The sequence below is a fragment of the Oryza glaberrima genome, chromosome 7 (assembly GCF_000147395.1).
Source record: "Oryza glaberrima chromosome 7, OglaRS2, whole genome shotgun sequence".
NCBI lineage: Eukaryota > Viridiplantae > Streptophyta > Magnoliopsida > Poales > Poaceae > Oryza > Oryza glaberrima.
The window spans coordinates 6,087,661-6,112,469 of record NC_068332.1 but is presented as its reverse complement, the minus strand read 5'-3'; the positions used below and the strand labels follow the sequence as shown (position 1 = coordinate 6,112,469).

Genomic DNA, 24,809 nt, shown 5'->3' with positions numbered 1-24,809 from the left:
CCCTCCACTGATCCCATCCCATTCCCACCTTTATTCCAAAGCACAAAACCGCCCGCCCCCCACCACCATCTCCCCTTCCCCCAAAAGGATCATTCGCCAGCCTTTCGATCCATCGGACGAACACCTCCATCGAATCAAGCCCACACACAACAAAATCATTCGCCCATCACCACCACCACCGCCACCACCACCGAGCAGACACTCCACTCCCCGCCGCCGCCGCCGGCGAGGGCGACCCATGGGGTGCGCGCAGTCCAAGGAGGACGGCGAGGGCCCCGTGGCGCGGTGCCGCGAGCGGAAGCACCTCCTGCGCGACGCCGTCGCCGCCCGCCACGCGCTGGCGGGCGCGCACGCGGGCCACGCCGCCGCGCTCAAGAACGTCGGCGCCGCGCTCTCCGACTACGCCTCCGGCGAGGGCGAGGCCCACGCCGGCGGGGCTCTGCGGTCGGGGTCGGCTGACTCTTCGGCCGCGGCGGCGGCGCTCGTCACGGCGTCCTCCGATGGCAAGCCCGTGCTCGCGATCCTGCCGCCGCCGCCGCCCGAGCTCCCCCCGCCTCCCCCGCCGCCACCCCCGCCGCATGGCGACGTCGACTCGGCGCCGCTTGCGAGGTCGATGAGCGCGCCGGACCTGCACCTGCAGCAGCCGATCAAGAAGAAGCCGTCCGGCGAGGCGCCTATCATGGAGGAGGAGGACGACGAGGGCGGCGACGGCGGCGACGCGGGAGGACGGCGAGGTGACGACGACGCCGAACTGAAGCCACCGCCGCCGCTCCCCTCGCAGCGCCCCCCTCCCTCCCGCTCCCCGCCTCCCCTCCCGCCGGAGAATGACCACAAGGTGGACACCCCCGGCGGGTTCATCAGCTCCTTGTTCGACTCCATGCCGCCGCCCACTCTGGACACCGCCGCCGCCGAGCCATCGTCTTCGGCGTCGGCCGAGCGGAGAGAACCACCACCCCCCGCGCCGGACGAACACCAGCCATCGGCGGCGGCGAGAGAGGTGGCGGAGGGCAAGAGGCCGGCCGCGGCGGAGGCGGCGACGACGCGGCGGGCGATGACGCAGAAGGCGGCGAGGAAGGGGAAGGCGAAGGCGGTGATGCTGGTGGCGCCGCCGCAGCCGCAGCCGGCCAAGCTGGGCGTCGGCGACATCCTCCGCGCCCTGGACGAACACTTCCTCAAGGCGTCGCAGAGCGCGCACGAGGTGTCCAAGCTGCTCGAGGCCGCCAGGATGCACTACCACTCCAACTTCGCTGAGACGCGAGGTAATTTTAATTTTCAAACCAACACGATGAATTCACTTCACGATTCAGATTACTTTCAAACCAACAGCAAAATTAAAATATCTTCTTTACAATCTTTTTCAATTTTTCACTGTGATACTAGATAGATAGAACACTTGCTGCTTATCTACCATTTCAGATTACTCATTGGAATGAGTAAAATAATCAGTACACTTGTTTCGGGGAATATGCTTTAGCAAGATTGGATAGAGAAGTTCAGATACGTTTTATTAATGGTGACTTGGTGATTATGGAAGAAGTTAACCCGTTCCACACGATTGTATTAAGACTTTGAATAGATTACTAATCTGCAGTGTCAAGAACAACAGAATGATTGCATTGTTTTAATTATTGGAATGGGCCAATGGAATGGTTATGGTAGTGGAGCCGCATTTAGCGGGTAAAGCGAAGAACCGGACAGAGCATCTAATCACATATGGGTCACAGGGTACAGGGGAATGAGTTGTTTGGGGTTCACATTTAAATTGTTGATGACCTGTATTCTCATGATTCATTTTCAAGTTCAGTTGAGCAGTCTCTGTCTTGCTTGTTTTTGAGTGCTCGCTGTGATTATTTTCTTCATACTCAGCATTCTTTTTTTTCTTCTTTTGAGAACTCTCAGGTTAATTTGGTTTCCTTCCATTGTTAACGTAAATGCCATTTGCATCCTATCTTAGTAGGATTTGAGAACCATTCCTCGAAAAAAATAGGAATTACATATTTGAGTTCCTTCTGTTGTTAAATGGCATCCCTCTTCTGTCTTGCTAGGATTTGTGGACCATTCTGCCAGAGTGATGCAAGTAATCACTTGGAATCGCTCGTTTAAAGGGATACCTCAACCGGAAAATGTGAGGAATGAAATGGACGATGACGAATGGGAGACACATGCTACCACTCTTGATAAGCTGCTTGCATGGGAGAAAAAACTATACCATGAAGTCAAGGTACATGGTGTTTCTTTTTTGTTTACCACTAGTTCAAAATATAAATCTTTGCAACCACCCACTCATTTATTGGTACAATCTTATAGATTGCTAAATTCAATAGCACTTTCTTACGATAATAATTTTGCAATATGATTTGTTCAGCACATAAAGACGACCTCTGCTACTAGTTTGCGACGACCTCTGCTACTAGTTTGCTGGAGTATTTTCTTTCTTCCTGTTAAGTTATTTTCCTGTTCTTCTTGTGGAATTTTTTGTTCATGCAATCATCTGATCTGTAAACCTTTCTAGCCATTTTAATCCAATTTCATTACCTATCCATGTTGTTTTTTCCTTTGAAAGGACAGTTGCTTCCATGTTTTAGACTCCTAGGATGTGAAAATGATTGAAGCAACACCATATTGTCACTTGTTTCTTGATCTAAACTGTTATGTTTGTACATCTGAGCCAGGATTTTGAGGTTATCAAGAGGGAATATCAACAAAAGCTAGCTGTTCTCAACAAAAAGAAGCAGCGTGGTGTCACTTCTTCCTCGCTTGAGAAGACCAAGTCGGTTGTTAGTCACTTGCACACAAAATATGTAGTTGATCTGCAAACAATGGAGTCAACAGTTGCAGAGATCAACCGTCTCAGAGATCAACAATTATACCCAAAACTTCTTGAACTTGTGAAGGGGTAAGCCTTTTTCAATGATTTCTCCTTCTACTATGAATAACAACATTGCTAACGAAACAAAAAAGAACAATAGATATAGACTCAAGAGAACTTAATTGTTTTGTTTTCTTACATTGGCAGAATGTGGCACATGTGGGATGCAATGTACCTTCATCACAAAACACAGCTCAAGATCATCTTGGAGCTCAAGTCGTTGGACATCTCGGTCGCCCCGCGGGAAACAAGCGAGCAACACCATGACCGGACCGTGCAGCTGTGGAATGTTGTACATGAGTGGCACACTCAGTTCGACAAGTTCATGACATACCAGAAGCAGTATGTGGGATCCCTCTACACCTGGATCAAGCTGAATGTGATCCCCATCGACACCAACTTGAAGCCAAATTCATCACAGCCACATGAGACCACACCTCCCATCAAGAGGGTGCTGCATGCTTGGCATGAAATCCTCGGAAAGCTCCCCGATGAGGCTGCCAAGAAGGCGATAAACACGTTTGCAGAGATTGTAAAGACAATCCTGGTTCATCAGGAAGACGAACTGAAGCTCCGGATGAAGATCGAGGATACCAGGAGGGATTATGGGAAGAAGAGGAGGCAATTCGATGACTGGGCACAAAAGTACATGCACCAAACTGCGGGTATCCTTCCTGAGGACAGGAACCCTGACGGTGCACGCCCCGATCCGATGGCGGAACGGAAGGCTGCCATGGAAAAGTTGGAGCTTTCTATGAAGGAGCTGGAGGAGATGTATGTCAAGCAGTGCAGGGTGGTCAGGGAGAAGTCCCTCAGCCTTCTCAGGACGAATTTGCCGGAGCTGTTCAGAGTTGTGTCGGATTTCTCACTTCAGTCAGCTGGGATGTTCAAGGGCGTGTGGTCGATTGCACACACCAATGACCAACTGGATGAATAATATAAGTTCTTTTGTTGTTGTAATCTTTCTTTCTTTTTGTTTATGTTGATAGGTTGATTAGTTGTTGTATATTGATTTTTGGCTTGTGGTGCCGAGATTAAAAAAAAAAAAAGAATGATCCTTTTTGAGCTACTGTTGTTAAAATTCGTAGTATAGGTTATAGGAGTTTTACTTTTACATTACATGGTGTTTGAAAGAGGGAACTGTATTTTTTGTTTCATATTTGATAAATATTGTAGGCTTTATCATGATGAGTTGCAACAATAGAAGGAAGGTGATTGCTTTAATCTTATATGTGTTTGGTGTGAATGATGAGTTTTGTGAAACAGATGGTGTGTGAGTTGATGTTTTGATGATGTGACAAATCAGCACAAGCACAAGAACCTGTCGATGGAAAGTTGAATTTGTTATTGCCACTTCAATCACTGAAGTTTGATCTGAATATTCTAGTGTTTCCTGTCTCTTTATTTATCAAGTTTGATCTGAATATTCTATAAAAGAAAACGATTTTTTTTAACAAATCAACATCTACGGTGAGGTATTGTCAACTTAATTTGAAGAAAGTCTACCTGTATGTATTATTCTGCCTGAAAAATAATATCAACAGGGCATTAAAATAGATCATGAATCCATTACTACTACATCATACTTACCCAAGATGATTGATGCACATCCTTTTTAAATCTTCTATCGTACTGTACTTTTGTTCTATGTGCATGCCTGGGGAATATAAAATCAGATTGTACAAAGTAGCAAGGGAGACTTGATTGCATCCATGTCAATGTAGAACACCCTTGTTATGTTATCAATACTAGGTAGGTTATATCATTGATGTTTGACATTATATGGGAATAGATCAATACCAATTTCAATGTAACCTTAATAAAAATATTTCCATCTCTTCCTCCTTATGTCTAGATAGTAGATAGAATTTTAAGTTTCAAGTTTACGTGCTCATAAGCACGTTGTGATTAACTACACTACATCAAGATTACATAGGCCCTGTTTAGATCCCCTGGCAAAATTTTTTACCTTGTCACATCGAATGTTTGGACACATGCATGAAGTATTGAATATAAACGAAAAATAACTAATTACACATATTGCGTGTAAATTGCGAGACGAATCTTTAAGCCTAATTGCTACATGATCTGACAATGTGGTGCTACAATAAACATTTGCTAATGACAGATTAATTAGGCTTAATAAATTTGTCTCACAGTTTACAGGCGGATTATGTAATTTGTTTTGTTATTAGTCTACGTTTAATACTTCAAATGTGTGTCAGCATATCCGATGTGACACGCCAAAACTTTACACCCCTGGATCTAAACGCAGCCATAGTGACAATATACTGATGTAATTTCTGTTTTCAAAAAGAAATACTGATGTAATTTCTATCTAGACTATGTATTAGTCAATATTATATATTCCAAAATTGTACTTTTGGGCTAACCATATACTCCCTCCATTTCAAAATGCAGGATGTCATTGACTTTTCACACGATGTTTGACCATTCATCTTATTTTAAAAAAAATATATAAATTTAATTTATTTTGTTACCACTTGTTTTATCATCAAATAAAATATAATATTAACCTATAGTTTTACATATTCATACTGAATTTTTAATGAGACAAATGATCAAACTTTGTGTGAAAAGTCAACGGCGTCATATATTCTAAAATGGAGGTAGTATTAGTCATTTTATAGATTTTATATTATTTAAAAGGTACTTTTGGTTTTAGTATGATGGTAAAAAACCTGTATTACATGTTGGATAATGATGGTAGAAGTATCGAGGATAATACTCATTGAGCGAGGATGGAAGTGCCAAATATGGCCAACTAGCAAAATATCCCCTCAACATGTGGGGAAAATATGTGGTGGAAACCATATATGTAGTGGAAACCTGGAAACTACCGTTAAATCGAAAAATAGATGTTTGAGATTCGTTCACGTCATCACGAATACAAATTTTACTCACGGATTTAGTCGTAAGTAAACATTTTATCGCAAGTAAAACTTTTACTCATGATGACGTGGATGAATCACGGATGTCTATTTTTCGATCCAACGGTAGTTTCCAAGTTTCCAATATATAAAATGGAGGTATATATATATATATATTTTCCACCACGTATTTTCCCCAATATGTGTGGCAATAATTTTTTCAATAAATGGGAGACTGCCACCTAACCATATGCCATTAAAACTCCATCGTTTTTCACATACACGCCCCTCGAACTGCTAAACGGTACAATTTTCTTAAAAAATTATATAATAGTTACTTTAAAAAGTCATATTAATATACTTTTTCCTTTTTTACTAATAATTAATTAATCATAAAACAGGCTCATAAGTTTTGTTTCAAAGAGGAGGGTTTGAGAAAGAAAAAACCGCTCAAAAGTCAAAACACCAACAAACAAACAAACAAACAAACAAACAAAGGATGACAGCAAGGCCACCAACCGCCGAGATTAAATCATGCGGCTACGCGTCACCCTGAAAATTCTCGCAACCCACATCCCGTCAACCCAAAAAAAAAAAAAAAAGAAAAAAAATCACCCGACGAAATTTCCCGCACCAGCGGCAGCTCATCCCTCTCTCCGAGTCGCCGCTCTCTCCCTCCCGATCGATCCATCGCGGGGTGATGCCCTCGCGCTCGCGGCGGTGACCTCGCCGCCGGCGGCCGCGCCATGACATCCTCCCCCTCCTGGTTCTCCGGCATCGCCCGCGCCTCCTCCGCCATGCCCCCCGGCGGCGTCGCCTCCGCGGCCGCTCCCCTCTCCGATGGCGCGGGTGGGAGGGGCGGTGGAGGTGGAGGTGGAGGAGTGGTCGCCGCCGTGGTTGCTGCGGGGCCTGGCGCTGGTGCTGGCGTTGGCGCGGGCGGGAAGAGGAGGCAGGTGCAGGGGGCGCTGTTCAAGTACGGCCCCAAGTCCGCCCAGGTACTCTCTCTCTCTCTGGGGCGCGCGCGCGTGCGGCTTGCGGCGGGAGATCTGTGGGGGATCGTTTTGGGATTGCTCGGGATGATGGATTCGAGGGTTTATTACTTTGCATTGTAGAAATCCTGCGATTGCGTCGTGGGGGGTTTGAAATGGTGTAGGATTTGAGCGGGGGACGAGGAGGAATTTCCCTAGGTCGAGATGGTTCGAGAATCTTCTAGAAGGTTACCGCGTTCGTGCCGCCCAGCCTTCGAGATGCGATGCGGGGATCTCCTCGTTGGATTCGTCCTTCTGCCCTTTTCCGCTGGGTGCGTGCGGTTGTTGAGAGAGAGAGAGATAGAGGCTTATGGAATAAGGAAGCTTCTGTAGCATAGCCGTGTTTCTACTCATGATCCAGGGCTTGTAATGGAAATAAGCGCAGGCGATTCTTTCTTTAGAGGGGTTGCACTTTTGGGAGCCCAACTTGTGTGCTAATAATTTTCTTCTCTTAGTTTTCTTTTGCTGATGTTAACACGGCTGGCTAGGCCTTTTGCGTCTTGTCTCCTTGCTTCTGTATCATTTCTCGCGTGGAAGAAAGCCTACTGAATGAATATACAATGTTTGACCCTATCTAGGCTTATGGTCCCTTTTGCATAGTAGTTCCTTTTGATGCGTGTAGAGGATTTGTTTTCTACTTTGAAATTGCGACGAAATAAGTGTACAAATCTCTGCCAGCTATGTTTGTTATGATCCTTTGTTGCTACAAGCAAGGTTGTTTATATACACCTTTTGTTGTAGTACAAAAGTGAGGGTCTCAACTCTGAATGGGATAATCTGTCACAATGTACCTGCATTCTTTCCTTTGTTTGGACCACGTAGTGCCACATTGCCATTTGCGACCTTATTAAGATGATCAGTTGGTAGTAAGCCTATAGAACATCAGCATTATATCATGCCAGGATGTGGTTGCAATATTGTGGTTTCTAGATAACTTATTCTGCCGGTAAGATGTACCCTTTTACACATTATAGAATCTGGTTGGAATTTTGAAATCTCTTGGAAGTTTTATCATTTTAATTCTAAGGTAAAGTCCATTTTTGGCACTCAAAACTCGTTGGAGTCCATTTTTTACCGTTAACTTAAAACCCAGTAATTTCTCACACTCAACTTTCAAAACCAGAAAAATAACACCCAAAAGCTGATTCCATGGTAGTTTTGATTGACATGACAACTGACATAGCCTTCAGGTACTAAACTTTGTTGGTGTGGAACTGTGGACCTAAGTGGCATCCACATTAGCAAGACATGTATAGTAAGGAGTCTGCACTAGTGAAAACCATCACCATGTCAATAAAAACACTGTGAATATGGTCTAGAGTGTTATTGATTTGCTTTTGAGAGTCGAGGGCGAAAAAATGAAAAAAAAACTGGTTATTGAGTTTAGCGTGAAAAAGGACTTCTAGAATAGTTCAAGCACCAAACATGGTCTTTAACCTAGTTGTTTTAACTACCTCAGAGGCCCAGATGTCTATGCACTATGCTTTGTTATGTTGTGTACATTCTGTAACACCCTTCATTTTCTGATGATTTGCATATACAAAGGAAACCCTCACAGCCTCACCATCCATATATTAACTTCTAATTAGATATGGCTTGTCATTACTGTTTTGTTTCTTCTATAAATTTCTTCTTGCAGGTCGCATTTAAAACTGGTGATTTTAACCACCAGGTGATCTTCATCGGTGGTTTGACGGACGGGTTTTTAGCAACCGAGTAAGTTGGCAATATGCAGTTCCATTAAATATTTTTCCATATCATTTGTTGAATTAGAAGACACTATTGATAGTGAAAGTTCTCATGAGTTTCCAATTAGGGTACTGTCCAAGCGCTTCAGTAACAACGTTGTTTGGTATCTTTACTGTTAGTTAGTCAAGTTATTGTTTTGATTAGTCTATAAAATAGTTGTTCTGAAGCATGGAGAGAAATGCCTTTCTCCCTGAAAGTTCTTTCATCCTAGTCTGTGGTCTCCTCCCTATCCTAAAGTGCCTTCCCTTTAGCCATGTCACTCCTCAGTATGGAAGCTGCCCTGATGTACTGAGTTGCATAGCATGATGCATACATGGAAACATGGAAATATATACTATATAATCACCATTTAGTACTTCATGATGCATTCATGCAATCACTGCCCTCTCACCAAATCAGTATGAGATAATCTAGTTGTTGTTATTATTTACTCGGCATATGTATAAAATTTCAAGTTATAATTCATTATATGTTGAGAGTAACAAACATGAGAAAAATCTGAAAAATGATGAATATGAGAAGGATAGGAAAAATAACACAATAAGTTCTGTAAGTATATAATCATAATACATATGTTATCATTTTTTTTTCTCTTGGTTAAGACTGGAACTAATTTTATTATTCTAATCCATATTGGAACATTACAGCTACTTGGAGCCTTTGTCACTTGCACTAGAGGTCGAGAAATGGTCACTGGTACAGCCGTTACTTTCTTCATCATACACTGGGTATGGAATTTCCAGCTTAGAGCAGGTATGATCTGTAACATGGACCTTTTCATCCTTAGAGTTTAAGAACCGCATTTTGCATACATTGAGGTGTTCATGGTATTAGTGGCATGCTGAAAAAAGAATTGAGGTACTTAAGAACGGTTTTAATGTTCTCAAGTTAATTTTCATATTCTTTTTTACATAATATGTTCAGTTTTTCAATCTTGTCATTCCGCACTTTGATCGACTTACTTACATGATTTGACTACACATTCACTCATACCCAGGAAGCTAGTTCTAGAATCTCATTTGTATTTTCCAATGACCACCAAAGTAGTCATGAGATCTTAATTTATACTTGCCATCCGAAAGTACTGTATGCAGAATGTGGTTGCTTGAGCTATCTGCTAGTTTGGTGGTAAACTTCTTTTCCCTTCTGTGTTTTTCTTATTCTACTGCAGGATGTTTGATTGGATTGTCCATTTTATTCGTTTTTTTGGGTCCTTTACATTTTAACCCTACTTTTTTGGAATCAAGTATTGATTATATGTTTTCTTGTCAAAGGATGCATTGGAACTAGATCAACTCATCAGTTACTTGATAAACAAAGAAAATTCTGATGGAGTAATATTGCTTGGTCACAGTACTGGTTGCCAGGTATGCTCACTGATATGTTGGTACTATTTATAGTCTAAATAGTAATGCTTCATAGGTTTATAAACTTACCCCAGTGGTCAAGTGGATCCCTAAACTTGAGAATTGCATACTGGACTTGGCACCTGTGTTTCACTTTAGATTACAGATGTGCCACACTTAATATAATTTCTGATTTGATGTGCTGAGTGGTGACCATGTCTAGTGTTACTGACTACTGTAGGAACTTACCAGCCATGCCATGGACATATACGAAAGCAAATTCATCCAGTATTGTTAAAACTGTAGGTACATAAGCACTTGTATTGATATTAATCCCCATACTAGTCCAATTGCATGCAAATCCCTTCCAATTCCACCTTGCCCCAAACCTGTCCTAGTCCATTCTGCTTCCCCTTTTCACTTGCCTATCATAATTTCCTTCCCCGTGCGCTGAATTGTAGCTGAGTTTCAAGCTTATCATGTTCAGATTGGACAAAGGGAGTTTAGTATTAATTCATAGTAGAAATTAAAGCATGTGAAGAAGGGAATGAATCACTTATCATAAGCCCTCTTTCTATCCTCCCCTTATCTCACTTTTGGTTGACCAGATCCCATTTTGATTTACTCAACTATCTCTGTCTGTCTTCCCGCTCTAAACAACCAGCCTTTTTGCTGTTTAGCTATCCAATTTCCAATGCATTCTGAAATTCAGAAAACACACAATTTGTGAACTTTGCTCGAGAATCCTAGAAGTCTGGGTCTCATATTCTCATTAGCCAAGAGCACTTTCATTATTTTCAGTGGGGCACACATAATGCCCATGGATTCCATATTAGGGGTTTATGTGTACATTTTCATCTCAAATTCACTTTTCATGGAAGACTCATGTGGGCAAAACATCCACATTGAACTTAGTCTGGTTTGTCAGGTCAGGTACTGTGCTCCTTTTGCCATGTTTGCGACCTTGAGTGGTCCATTTTAAACAAATTCAGAGGCTCTGATATGCATTTCTAAAGTTTAGAGATCTTGACCACTTGAGACAAGTTTATGGTCAGCATTGTATTTTTATCATAGAAAAAGATAACACAATTTTTTCCGTCAATGCCAGGATATTGTGCATTACATGCGGACAAATTTTGCATGTTCCAAGGCAGTTTCTGGGGTCATTTTGCAGGTATTCTCCCTGTCCCTACTTGTTTGGATGCGAAGGGGTGAAGTGAAAATATTTGAATGTGAACTATGATAGGAAGTTAGGGACTTCCTCCCTAAATAACAGACCAAACTGATGAATTGTAACCTGTTGAGAATAATTGCTTTTTTATGTGTAAATCCATGTAAACGGTATCTTGATTCAACTTCTATGATATTCAGGCCCCAGTAAGTGACAGGGAGTATAGAGCAACACTTCCAGAAACTGCAGAAATGATAGATTTGGCAGCAAAAATGTTAAGTGAGGGCCGTGGAATGGATTTGATGCCCAGGGAAGCAAATCCAGATGCTCCAATTACTGCCTACAGGTATCAATTTCCATGCCTGAGATGCTCAGATATACTATTGTGTCAGTGATGTCTTCCTCTGGGATTAATAATGATGTCGCAAGATCTACACCTCTGTTAGCAACAAAAATTTCAATGACCGCTCATACTATGATTACTGAAAAATGATAGTTAATGGGATTCAGTATTTTGATTTATGATCATGTATGCTTCAACCACTACGTAAAGAGTTAGATGAGGAGTCACAAGCTGTTATTGCTATTGGATGTTTAACCTATGTTCTGAAAAACTTTAGTTGGGACTTGAGAATTTTGTAGAATCCCTTATAGTTCTCTAGATTGTGATGATGATGACCTAAGACACAACTTGTTGCGCCTCCTTCGGCTATGATGACCAATGATACAAAATTTCTTGCTCGTAGACTCTGTGGACCATGTAGCATGGGAGAGTTATCTATGTTATGTTGAGCAAAGAAACTCGCAAATACAAGTTAAAATCATGGATGATGAAAATTGAACCACATGAATAGAACAAACATGATAAGAATGAAACACTATGTAACAAACCTGATGTTTTTGTCTCCCACTTATGTTTCTCATGACCAACTCTTAGTGGGGTCTTAGTCCTTTTTTTTTTTCAAATGATGCAAAGTTAACCTTTCTGTATTGTTTCTATGGCTCACCTAGGAGACTTGAGTACTTGACATACATGCATCCAATATCCTATTACTTCTTTTTGTTCCATATCTTTTATTTTATTAGATCTATTTACCAGCATATCTCCTAGTATCCTTTGTTAGTCAGTGTGATCTTAAAAAATTATCTGCAACGAATCAAACATCATTTTTTCTTCAGTTGTACTCTAATGCCATAGAAATAATGTGTAGGTATCACTCCCTTTGTGCATATATGGGTGATGATGACATGTTCAGCTCAGATCTTAGTGAAGATCAGTTGAGGCAGAGACTTGGTCATATGTCAACAACACAGTGCCAGGTATTGTCCCTTTCTACTTGTGACTTTGTCAACACACATGGAAACGCCACTTTTTTTTTGGTCATAGCCAGAGCCCAGAATTGGTGGTAAATATTGCATTCACATTTTCATTATCATTCTGTTCTGATGACTATGAATACAGGGATTAGTGATGGTTATCCTTTTATGGTCCTTTGTTTCTGTATCTACTTAAAGCAACAATTTCAAGCTGATCGATCTAAGAAAAATAACCGTTTCACTATCAGATATTTGATATTTTCTTAATGCCTAATTCACCAAGTAGTTAAATTATGTTGTTCCTTGAATCTGTTTACAGCTTGTAGGTTGAATGCTTGCATTTGCATTGGTGGCCATATATGCATAGATATATTAGACTTGGTTTCCTCAATGCTATAATGTAATAAAACTAGGCTTGATTACGTTTAGTACTTGACTTGCATGTTAAGTAATTGAAAGGTGTGAAGATACAAAAACAGAAAGAACCGAAGAACTCATATATATTGATGGGGGTCCTGAACCTAACTTTGAGCATTGGGCTTTCGTAATTTATACATGCATAGATTGTAAATGGGGTGATTTTCCCAGTGGGCTGTTTTGGTTCTATTTGCTTTTTGACCACATTAAGCAAGCTAATGGAATAGAAATCAGGAAAAGAAGTACATTTAAAATCTGCATTAGAATGTGAAAATCAATAACCTTAAGGAAGTTAGCGAAATTTGAGCATAACAAACATCCCAGAAACTTCTCTTTGGCATACTGTATAATGCATTCTACAAAAAAAAGACTTTTTGTTCGTAGAGTTAAAGGTTGCCAAATGAGGTAAGCTACGATGACATTATGCTGTAGCTGCTGAATTTTATATCTTGCAAGTGCTTTGGCTGCAGGTTATTTTCTCAATGGGGGATGAATATGTCCCGGAATACGTTGATAAGGAGGCACTTGTGGACAGGTGAAATTAGAAATCCAAACATACCAGATACAATTTTGATATGATATCATCATGCTCTAATGCTCTATATATGTTTCACTGCAGATTATGTCGCGCATTGGGCAACGCGGAGAAAGTTGAAATAGAATGGGGAAACCATGCTCTCTCCAATAGGGTGCAAGAAGCAGTTCGGGCCATTGTAGATTTTGTTAAGAGAGAGGGGCCCAAAGGTTGGGACGATCCATGGAGCTAGATACAACAGCCATATGTAACATGTCTATCCCATTTTCCTCCCCTAGCAAAACGTCTTGTTTTTACATGTTTCTTGATCATTTTTTTATAGTAATAATTCCAATTTGTTTTGCTTTGTTGCCTTAGTAAGCATTGTGAGACACTTTTGTTTATTTTGTGGACATTTATGTACAATACTTGAATTTGTAAATTGTAGTGAAACTGCATCTCAAATCTTTCTTTGTCAAATTAACATTGGTTAAACGGTGTAATCAAGACTTTGGTTATACTCGGCTGAATTGACACTTATGAAAGAAATTCATCTAGAAATTGAAAGACTGTTTATGTTCATGCTCTATCAGCCACATATATTTCTCGGGTAATCCGAATTCCATGGCCATTAACTTTTTTTCCGTTTGTTGAAAAAGAATGGAATTTGATAATACGTGCAGGTGTTTTGCACACTTGATGCGTGACGGCATGAACTATCCTTATTCCAGAAGAAAAAGGTTGGTCAATTGTTCCATATTCCTGTTGTTATCTTTGTACAATTTTCATGACCTATAATAAATCTTATTTTTAATTGTTAGAGATTCATTCATCATTACTTGGTCTTTATTTGAGTCACACTTTACTCTCTTTTCCTTACATGTTCTAGCCCAAAAAGGCCAAAAAGAACAATAATTTCATGATCCTTCACTCATTCATTCCCTTCTGGTGCTGCAAAAGAAAAAGGTTAATTTGTCCTATTGGGTACTAGTATGATGATATTCCTTTGTAATGATTATTTACTTAAATTGCTTTGGAATTAATCAAGGTGCGCCGAAAGCCAATTTTCATCGAAACAAATGAGCCGAATTTTGTGCATGCATGAAGTGATGCACATATCCGATTACCAGATTGATATCGAGTCAAGTCAGGTGTCCACATCTTAAACTGCAAATCATGGCAAAGCTGGGAAGCACATTGAGATGCAACAATCTTTAATTTGTTCATGCATGGATCTCTGCTTAATCTAGGCAGTGTACGAGTAACCGAATATATGTCACGATCGAATTAGTGGGGGTGGTAGCTAGGTAGGTAGGGTAAAAGTCTATAGAAATGCCATGGTTCTAGCTAATTGCACCCAGTGACATGATTGGAGAATCATGAATTTCATGATCACGAGGTCAGGCCAAAAGGCACTGCAAGTTGGTTGACCATGGAGCACACTAGCTAGAGCCTAGAGGCGTCCAAAATAGGCAGCCGAATAAGCCGAAAGGAAAAGAGAAACCATGAAAGGAAGTGTTCAGCTGATGATGAGCACACAGGTCTATCATTTGCCTTCGAAGTTGTATGGCGTGATCAATGGTTTAGTGATGAACCATCAACAATAGTGAGTAGATACAACTTATTTAGACAACAATTCTATTGGTAAATCGCCATCCGAAGTGAACGAATATTTGCATGATTGTTGTCTCCGAATTCTGACATGCAACATGAATGAAGTATTTGTTCTCATCATATCCTTGTAGTTGGGCTCGGAGCTAAAACAAATGTGTTGTCTTGAAAAGTACGCATATAAGATTTAGTTAGAATTTTATCCAAAACCACACCATTCTTAATTACTTAAACCATAGAGCCTAAAATAAAACATATGTCCCTATTAAGATATGTATTTTTTGTTTTTTTAATTGATACCAACAAACTAACTACCAAACATCAGAGAGAAACTACTTGGTGGTTGCAAGCAAAAACAATAGCGGTTTTCCAAAGAAATTTAGCAAAATAATATGATTTCATCATGCATAAAAACATTTTGTACTGCCACTTGTAAATCTTTTACATTATATCTATATGTAAATAACTCATACAACATGTTTTTCATTCAAAAACAAAACATGTTCTCCATTCATATTTAGGTAATACGCATAACAACTCATACATATGTTTTTCATATCATATTTGGATAATATAATTTCCATGTTAATTTTACATATTACGCAGGTAGATTTGTATAATTAATGGCTTGATTCTTTATGCAGTCCTTACAGTGTTTTGTAGATGAATACATCACACCTCTCGCTCTTTTCCCACTCCCTCTACTCAATGTCACTCTCCTCATGTCATCCTAAAGATGACGTGATATCCCTACGGTTAATGTCTTGTCATCCTTTACGCCTATGAAGGAAGGCGAAATATGTGGTTGATATATATAATTTAATGGGGAAAATGTGCCGTTATTTATTGAAATATACTCTAGCTAGCACGTAGCTTCTATATGCCCACTTACTCTGTTTTTATTACAATTACTTATTTATCTAATTTTGTCTATATATTATTTTTTCTTCAATATATATCTATCTACCTTACAATCTGAATAATTGATCCATGCCACATATAGATTATTATTCTTGTCAACTCGACCATCAACTGATGATTTTTAAATTACACTCTTGGAGCCTATTCAAGCCTTTTGTTTGTTCTTAGTTCTATGAAGCCTTAGTTTACTATTTGATGTTTTTTGTATTACTATTTTTTTACATATAAATCATCTCTGTAAAAATGAAAGACAATATGCAAGGCCAAGGTGGTTTTATCGCATCTCGACAAGTGACATAAAATTCCCAAAATGATAAATCATCGCCGTAAACTATATTAAGATAAGGTGCACTACCCATTTGCTAAGCCATCTTAATTTACATGCTGCTTCAAAGTAAACAGTTGAATGATTGAACTTCAATCACTTCAAGACTGATGGATAATATCTCGTGTTCTAAACGGGACCTACCTTAGTTGGTGGAGTATCAAACACTGGAAGTGAAGGTAGAAAACAGTCAACTCAAGCACCAATCATATATAGTTGGTCTAGAACTGGGAAGCAACATCTGCTTGTTCCAACAAGATAATGACAGTTACTCTCTCCGTCCCATAAATATTATATATTTTAGTTTTTGACTCTTCGTTTTATCTAAATTCTTTTTATGATTAGTATTTATATTGTTATTAGATGATAAAACATGAATACTACTTTATATGTGACTATTTTTTAATAATTTTTTTATAAAATTTTTAAATAAGACAAGATGATCAAACGTTAAACACAGAAACCTAAAAATGTGTTCTTTGTGAGACGAAGGGAGTATATGTTGATGTCACATTTCGCTTAATTTGTCACCGCTCATCACCAGTCACCACTTGGATCGATTAGCCGACTATTCTGAAACCTATTATGTGGTGTCCATCAGAAACATATATAGGACCGTTTGGTAATTTTGGTACTACTAGCAAAGTTTGGTACGTATATGGTATATGCTCGGTTTGATGATAAATATATTAAGGGTGTATAAGTGGATTGGTCTGCGAAACCACTTATAGGGGTCAAATAAGTGGGTAACATCCTACTTACATCCTTAATTAGATAAAATCATTCTAACATTGTAAAACTAGAGGTTGCTACTCAATTAGTTAAAGTCCACCTAATAATTTTCCACTTACTGTCTAACATGTGGTCTGTGAGCACTTCATTTGCCATTGCTCCAAAAGGAACTGTCCTCCACATATATATTGCCTCCGTTTTTTAATAGATGACGCCGTTGACTTTTTCTCACATGTTTGACTATTCGTCTTATTCAAAAAGTTTACGTAATTATAATTTATTTTGTTATGAGTTGTTTTATTACTCATAGTACTTTAAGTGTGATTTATATCTTATACATTTGCATAAAATTTTTGAAAAAGACGAATGGTCAAACATGTGAGAAAAAGTCAACGGCGTCATCTATTAAAAAACGGAGGGAGTATCATGCTTGTACAAACCACAACATGTCTACGGAGCTGTGTGGTGAGACTGCAACTGATGAGACTTTCTCCCTTCAATTCTTTGTGTTAAGTATAGAGAGCATCCTTTTAATTAATTAATTTGTTCTATCATCAGATGGTTTTATAGTAATTAATTTGTGGTATAACAAACTCAAAGCTGTAAAAACATGTTGCTGGCCAGTCGTCAATCAGTATAAGAGAGGAGTTAAGGCAAAATTATATATGCAATGTCGGCTAGCTAAGACAAGAATCACGAGTATGGAGATCTTTTTTTTTTCACTGTATTTTTTGATGAAAGGTTTAGCAAAGGATAGAACTTTGTAAAAGAGAGTAGATGCATGCATGCAGTGATGATTAAGATAATATAGGCATATTAAAGGCTTAGGATAAAACCAAAGGCAACTAGAAGTGCTAATGTCGAACATTACAGCCCCTGAAAGGTGATTCCTTCATGTGATAATCTGATTGCTGTCTGAGTGCTTCTATAAAATGTAACCCCCTATACATGTATAGGTTTAAATTCTAGAACTAGCATCAATGCATGAATCACAAATTAATTAACACTGGTTTGCATGACATATATATTAATGCCTGCAATTAATGTTACACATGTTAAAAGGTATATTAATTATTTGACATTTTAATTTGGTAGGTTAAAACTATACTTGTATGTTGGAGAATTAATAAATATATATCACGCTAGCTAGCAGCCTTTTTCACACTATTTGTGGAGAACATTATATTTGAGCTCTATATATATATGCTCTATTATTTGTTCACCGATATCACCATTGGCTATATATTTAAAGATACACTGACTTTATTCCTAATATTTACTTATGTTCTTATTTTGAAAAAATAACCTTTCCAGTCATGAAAAATCTGTGAGATCAAGGTTAATTTGATTAATTCTCAAGGGCATTAGTCATATAGAGGAAAAATAGTACTCCCTCCATCCCAAAATGTTTGACGCCGTTGACTTTTTTAAAAAATGTTTGACCATTCGTCTTATTAAAAAAATTTAAGTAATTATTAATTCTTTTCCTATCATTTAATTTATTGTTAAATATATTTTTATGTATACATATAGTTTTACACATTTCACAAAAGTTTTTAAATAAGACGCGCGGTCAAACATGTTTAAAAAGTCAACTGCGTCAAACATTTAGGGAAGGAGGGAGTAGTATTAGAGCAAGTTTAATAGTATAGCCAACTACTGGCTCTAAATTATCTATAGTCAATTTAATAACCAGTTTATACAATAGTTACCTATACACATACTCCCTCCGTACTCGTAAAGGAAGTCGTTTAGGACAATGTTTAAGTCAAACCTTGGGAATATAAATCATGAATAACTCTTAAGTTATTGAGTTTGAAAATGTAAAAATTGTATGAATAGATTGGTCTTGAAAAATACTTTCATACAAGTATACATATATCACTTTTCAATAAATATTTTTATAGAATTAAGAAGTCAAAGTTGCGTTTTGGAGACCGTGTCGATGTCCTAAACGATTTCCTTTACGAGTATGGAGGGAGTATACTACACAATTACTACCTGGTCCCACCTATCATACACACATTTATCTTGGAGTCCGTGCTGCAGCTGGCTATAAATCTGTAGCCCGCTGCTCTTCTCTCTCCTCTCTTATCTTTTCGAAATGTGTTTATAGCTGGTTTATAGTATGCTATTGTACCTTCTCTTACTTGTGTTTTTTTTGTCAAAACTACTGCCAATTAATTTCTGGTAGTGATCAGTGGAAAACTTATGTGTGTGAGTTAACTCAAGCAGTGCATTTGTTATAAACTGCCAAAGTTGGATGCATGATTGAGCATGAAAAATAAAAATAAGTTACTGAAGTCAAAGTCATTCACCCAAAGCCACAAACGAAAAGACTCACCCAATTAAGAAACCATTAAACTCATTGCAACAGATGAGTGCTTTGCTTTTTAATCCTAGGAGACTTTTGCTGTTTAGCAGGACTAGGAGCAACAGAAGGCTGACTTTTTTTAAAAAAAAACACATATGCAGGCTTCTAAGTTCAGTGCTGATCTTCTTTCCAATTATCTAACACTTCAATTGTTGTTTTGTAGTAATATTTGGAAAGAGGATTTGCACTCTATCACTATATGAAATAATTACAACAGGTGACTGCAAAGGTCACTTGTGTACGAATGCTACGTACGGCCACTCTATCTTCTCATTTGCTCTATATCACCCTCATCTATGCATTGTTGTATCGTCGAACACATGTAAATCCCTCTATCCACAAATATAATCATTCAAGTAGCATGTACTCCCCTCGTCCACAAATATAATAATTTAATTATAGGTATTTGGCAGATATTAAGATGAGAGAACAAATGCTACTTATTAAATGATGGATATGGTTGGAGATAAAGATGGAAAATAAGTTAAATGAGAGATGATTGATGGGATAAGTAGTACTTTTGAAATGCTTATATTTGTTTAGACAAATTTTAAGCAGTTTGAATGATTATATTTGTGAACAGAAGTAGAGGTAGTACTAGTAAACTGTGTGAATGGGACTATAGTCACTGTATACAAGTAGATTTATCCCAATACATCATTTGATAATTGGGAAAGCACCGAATGTGTGGTTATGTAATCATGTCTACAATATTTCACCCACTAAGGTCCTAATTCTGGTGTCCATAAATAATACATACACGCGGATGTGTTTCTAATAGAAATTTAATGAGTGGTGATTTGTTGCTGGTCATCGTTTCTTCAGCGTGTTAGGAGAGTGCACTCATGGATATTTGTATATATGTAATGGCTTATATGTGTCTTATTGTCTTCCCTAATAACACAAAATATCCTTCAACAATTTTGTAGTAAGTGTTTTTTTTCTTTATTATCTATAAGTCATTTAGTATTTTTAGATAATCTAAGGCATATATATGTCCAGGAGTTAATGCTAGTTTCACTCTTTACCTCTGTTTATTCCATTCTTTTTTCCCCTAAACATTATGTAGGGGAAATCATCACATCCTTGCCTTTTGGGGAAACTTAAGATATGGATTTTATGTTTCGTTCCATTCGATTTGATGGTTTCCTAAATATTTGAGTTTTGTTTCAAAATATCTTACAAGAAACAATGGAGAAAGTCAGAGGTTGTAAAAGTACCCAATACGGTAAAAAGATGATCAAAATAAAAAGAAATAACGTTAAGATCTTATATTGGATTCCAAGTGTATATCTTTTTAAAAAGGTAGCTAAAAATACTTTTTCTTTTGAAAAAAATGGCTTTCATATAGAACCTTGATGAGCATTTATAACTCGAATTCCATAGGTTCTACAATACTCCCAAAGACTAGTGAATGTATCACAAAGTAAAAGGTAAAGGTAAAAGTGAACGAAGTGATGGATTCCCAAAGAGAGTTATCTACCTTCTTTCCCTTTCACAGGTGGGGAATTAAAGGAACTTTAGTTAGTTTAGCTTCCATACCTAAGGATCATATCTTGATGTGTGCATCCACCAATTAAGCTCCTATTAACTTTCTAGGTACGTTTTCTCATTAAGCAGTGCCTTTGATATACACATGATTGATTCTGCGGTCTTCTTCAGTTCTTCCAACTTGCCTTTTAGAACAATATCCCAGGGTTTAGCTGTGTGAAAGGGATAACTTCAAAATTGGCATATAAGCATTTGAAAAACCCACAGCTGTCTAGCTTGAGGCATCAGATAGCTTCAAATATTCAATCTCCTAATTAGAGCATATCTTATTTTCTAAAAATCTTTTTACCATCCTTGATAAGGGAGGCACAGCCAGATTAATATGTACAAATCTTTTTCCACCTCCCAAATTATAATTTTGATATCTAATTTCCAAGGACCATAGAAAAATATGTTCTTAAATGTATGGGAGGGGATCTATCTTTGCTATTGCAAATGAGAGAACAAGCATCATTTTCAGGACAACTGCATACTTATGCCTCAGCCAACAATTGACCTCTCATGCATATAAGATCCTATAAATCTGTACCAAAGTTTCTGTAGGTATAATTTTAATCAACTTTGTTTCTATACAGAAATAATTGAAGAATATATTAGAAACAATTCATGCTGTATATATTTGAATGTTAAGGGCTAGTCCCTCTTAACAGCATGAATACTTTAAACATAAAAAACTTATCAAATGTTTTGAATGGAGGGCAGTTGATTTAGAATATATGGTAAGAGAAGCAACATTAGGGCTTAGGATAGCAGTGAGCGCAACTTCAGTAGGTTGAAAGGAGGTAGACAAGAAAAAAAACAACTATTTCACTTGGCGTGATAACAACATTTTCCGGGTTTTAAAACATAAGTGTGATAAAGGCCTTCTTCAATTTAAGATGAAGCCACCATAAAGAAAATGACATTAAAAAGGTGTTTAAGGGACACCGACTCATCTCATTATTTTCTCCGCTTTCGCTAACTTGATTATATGTAAATCATATGGAGATTTGTCTTGAAATATATACTTTCCTAATGTAGAAATTCAGATTTTAAAATCAAATATACTGCAATAGAAATTAGTGGTCAAACCTACATTTTAATTAGGGGACAATTGATATTTTAAATGGCATGTTTTGACAGGATGGAGTAATATACTAATTAATAAGGAATCCTGATAAATTCAGTGTATATATTGTTAGATTTAATTGGGTAATTGATCCATTTAAATCAATTAAATCAAATAAATTCCAAGGCTCATTATGCTAGGAATTCATGTGTATTCATTCTTTTATGGGATATCAATGGGATGAAGAGTTTTGAGAATTAATCCATTTGATTAGGGAATTGTGTAGTGGAGGATGGTTCATGGCTAGTTGATGACAATTAGTTGCTCTATTCCTATTCCTATTCCATTGGTAATTTACATCAATTACTCCTAATTGATTGTTGGTTGATGGTGGTATAGTGGAGGATGGTTCATGGCTAGTTGATGACAATTAGTTGCTCTATTCCTCTTCCTATTCCATGACTCTTACTCTTCATCTTCCATTCCTCTTATAAAATGAGAATGGATTTGATCTCCCGCGAGAATAGTGAGACACACTTTCATCCATTTTCCAACGCTGTTGCTGCTACGGTAATCCCATCCCGACAAGTGTGTGCACACGCGTTGGGAGAGTAGGCCTCCGAAACCACGCGCTGCTGCAACGTTTGCACGGACGGGCGGGCGATCAGGTTTTTGGGGAGCGCAAGGCGCGACTACTCATTGTTCATCAACATCTACTTCACCTTCACCAATATGTCGAACACTGGAGACAACGGCAACACTGGGTACAAGGAGAAGGAGGCTCCCGTCAACACCAACGGAGGCAATACTGCCTCAAACTCCAGCGGAGGACCATTCTTGGGGTATAACCTTCTTACATTATTTCAATTAGAAGTTTTACTGTTAATGTTCATCGCAATGTCAACATTGTGTTATTATGTGATTGTTGATGCTTATTCTACATTAAGCATGCTCATGTTGATTACATTCACCACTATCACTGGATCAAATCCCATTGTAAATATCATGTTTATTATCTTGTTATTTTGAATTAAAATATGCCGAATTATGACCAAATTTCCAACAATCCAAAAACCTGATAGGTCATTTTCGGTAGTTGGCTTTGCTGCAACACTGAAACCACATGCTTTTGATGGTTCTAATTATAAGAGATGGAAAGCACGTGCACTATTGTGGTTGACAGCGATGCAATGCTTCTATGTTTCACGGGGCAAACGAAGTGAACTGCCTCTCTCTCCTGAGGAGGAGGCTAAGTTCGAGGCTTCGGATTGCCTGTTCCGTGGAGCATTGATCAGTGTACTCGCTGACAATATAGTGGACGTGTACATGCACATGCCTTCAGGGAAGGACATGTGGGACGCACTTGAGGCCAAGTTCGGAGTTTCCGACGCCGGCAGCGAGCTGTATGTCATGGAGCAGTTCTATGACTACAAGATGGTCGATGACCGTTCTGTAGTGGAACAGGCTCATGAGATTCAGATGCTGGCAAAGGAACTTGAGAACAACAACTGTGAGTTGCCGGACAAGTTTGTGGCGGGTGGCATTATTGCCAAATTGCCACCTTCTTGGTCGGACTTTGCTACTTCTCTAAAACACAAGAGGCAAGAGTTCAGTGTTACTGATCTCATTGGCTCTTTGGGTGTTGAGGAGAAGGCGAGAGCAAAGGACAACCGGGGCAAAAATATCGAGGGAGGTTCTAGCGCCAATTTGGTGCAAAAGAAGAACCCTCACGCATCCCACAACAACAACAACAAGAAAGTCAAGCTTGATGTCAAACCAAAGGCTACAACCAATTTTAAGAAGAAAGGCAAGGGAAAGGCCAAGGGCGACTGCTTTGTGTGCGGTAAGCCTGGGCATTGGGCGAAGAATTGTCCTGATCGCAAGGACAAGAAGTCTGCCAACATGGTTATTAGCGAGGGCGGAGGAACATCGGGGTACGGTAATTTTTTACCTACAGTTCTCTCTGTTTTTCATTCACCTGATTGGTGGGTTGATACTGGTGCTAATATTTATGTGTGTGCTGATATTTCCCTGTTTTCTTCTTATCAGGTCGGGAGAGGTTCCTCCTTGTTGATGGGAAACGGGTCGCTTGCGGCTGTTCATGGTGTTGGTACGGTCGATCTGAAGTTTACTTCGGGAAAGACCGTGCAGCTGAAGAACGTGCAGCATGTCCCTTCAATAAAGAAGAATCTAGTTAGCGGCTCTCTATTGTATAGAGATGGTTTTAGACTTGTGTTTGAATCCAATAAATGTGTCGTATCTAAATATGGAACTTTTATTGGAAAAGGTTATGACAGCGGAGGTCTGTTCCGTTTTTCTTTGGATGACATGTGTAATAATAATAAAAATGTTGTGAACCATATTAGCGAGAATGATGAGTCCAATGTGTGGCATTCGCGACTTTGTCATGTGAATTTTGGTTGTATGACGCGGTTGGCTAACATGAGTTTAATTCCAAAATTCACTTTGGTCAAAGGTTCCAAGTGCCATACTTGTGTTCAATCGAAACAACCTCGCAAGCCTCACAAGGCATCTGAGGCAAGAAATTTGGCACCACTAGAACTAGTTCATTCCGATCTGTGCGAAATGAACGGCGTGTTGACTAAAGGGGGAAAGAAATATTTCATGACACTGATAGATGATTGCACTAGATATTGCTATGTGTACCTATTGAAAACAAAGGATGAGGCATTGCATTACTTTAAGATCTATAAAGCTGAGGTAGAAAACCAACTTGAAAGGAAAATCAAACGGTTGAGGTCAGATAGGGGTGGAGAGTATTTTTCCAATGAGTTTATGTCCTTTTGCGAAGAGTTTGGAATTATTCATGAGAGGACGCCTCCCTATTCACCCCAATCAAATGGGGTAGCCGAAAGAAAGAACCGCACTCTAACTGAGATGGTGAATGCCATGTTAGACACTGCGGGACTTTCCAAGGAATGGTG

At 38.9% G+C, this 24,809-nt stretch overlaps 2 protein-coding genes across 2 annotated transcripts; both read left to right on the top strand.

Annotated features, from left to right (window-relative positions):
* The first annotated feature begins 66 nt into the window (after window positions 1-66).
* On the top strand, window positions 67-4,093 carry LOC127780752 (protein ALTERED PHOSPHATE STARVATION RESPONSE 1-like). Its single transcript, XM_052307702.1, has 4 exons — window positions 67-1,259; window positions 2,046-2,221; window positions 2,673-2,896; window positions 3,017-4,093. Exons 1-4 carry the CDS (start codon window positions 239-241, stop codon window positions 3,804-3,806), a joined length of 2,211 nt encoding a protein of 736 aa, XP_052163662.1. The 5' UTR covers window positions 67-238; the 3' UTR covers window positions 3,807-4,093.
* A 2,247-nt stretch (window positions 4,094-6,340) lies between these two features.
* Window positions 6,341-13,905, top strand: LOC127779617 (UPF0613 protein PB24D3.06c). Its single transcript, XM_052306443.1, has 9 exons — window positions 6,341-6,755; window positions 8,428-8,504; window positions 9,185-9,290; window positions 9,812-9,904; window positions 10,992-11,057; window positions 11,255-11,400; window positions 12,266-12,374; window positions 13,259-13,323; window positions 13,408-13,905. Exons 1-9 carry the CDS (start codon window positions 6,507-6,509, stop codon window positions 13,553-13,555), a joined length of 1,059 nt encoding a protein of 352 aa, XP_052162403.1. The 5' UTR covers window positions 6,341-6,506; the 3' UTR covers window positions 13,556-13,905.
* Window positions 13,906-24,809: the final 10,904 nt, after the last annotated feature.

Excerpts from the sequence above, each read along its gene's own strand:
- LOC127780752 (XM_052307702.1), top strand. The coding sequence starts at position 239 with ATGGGGTGCGCGCAGTCCAAGGAGGACGGCGAGGGCCCCGTGGCGCGG. Across the intron at positions 2,222-2,672 it reads AACTATACCATGAAGTCAAG|GATTTTGAGGTTATCAAGAG; the intron begins GTACATGGTGTT and ends CATCTGAGCCAG. Across the intron at positions 2,897-3,016 it reads CTTCTTGAACTTGTGAAGGG|AATGTGGCACATGTGGGATG; the intron begins GTAAGCCTTTTT and ends TTACATTGGCAG.
- LOC127779617 (XM_052306443.1), top strand. The coding sequence starts at position 6,507 with ATGACATCCTCCCCCTCCTGGTTCTCCGGCATCGCCCGCGCCTCCTCC. Across the intron at positions 11,058-11,254 it reads TTTCTGGGGTCATTTTGCAG|GCCCCAGTAAGTGACAGGGA; the intron begins GTATTCTCCCTG and ends TATGATATTCAG. Across the intron at positions 12,375-13,258 it reads TGTCAACAACACAGTGCCAG|GTTATTTTCTCAATGGGGGA; the intron begins GTATTGTCCCTT and ends CTTTGGCTGCAG.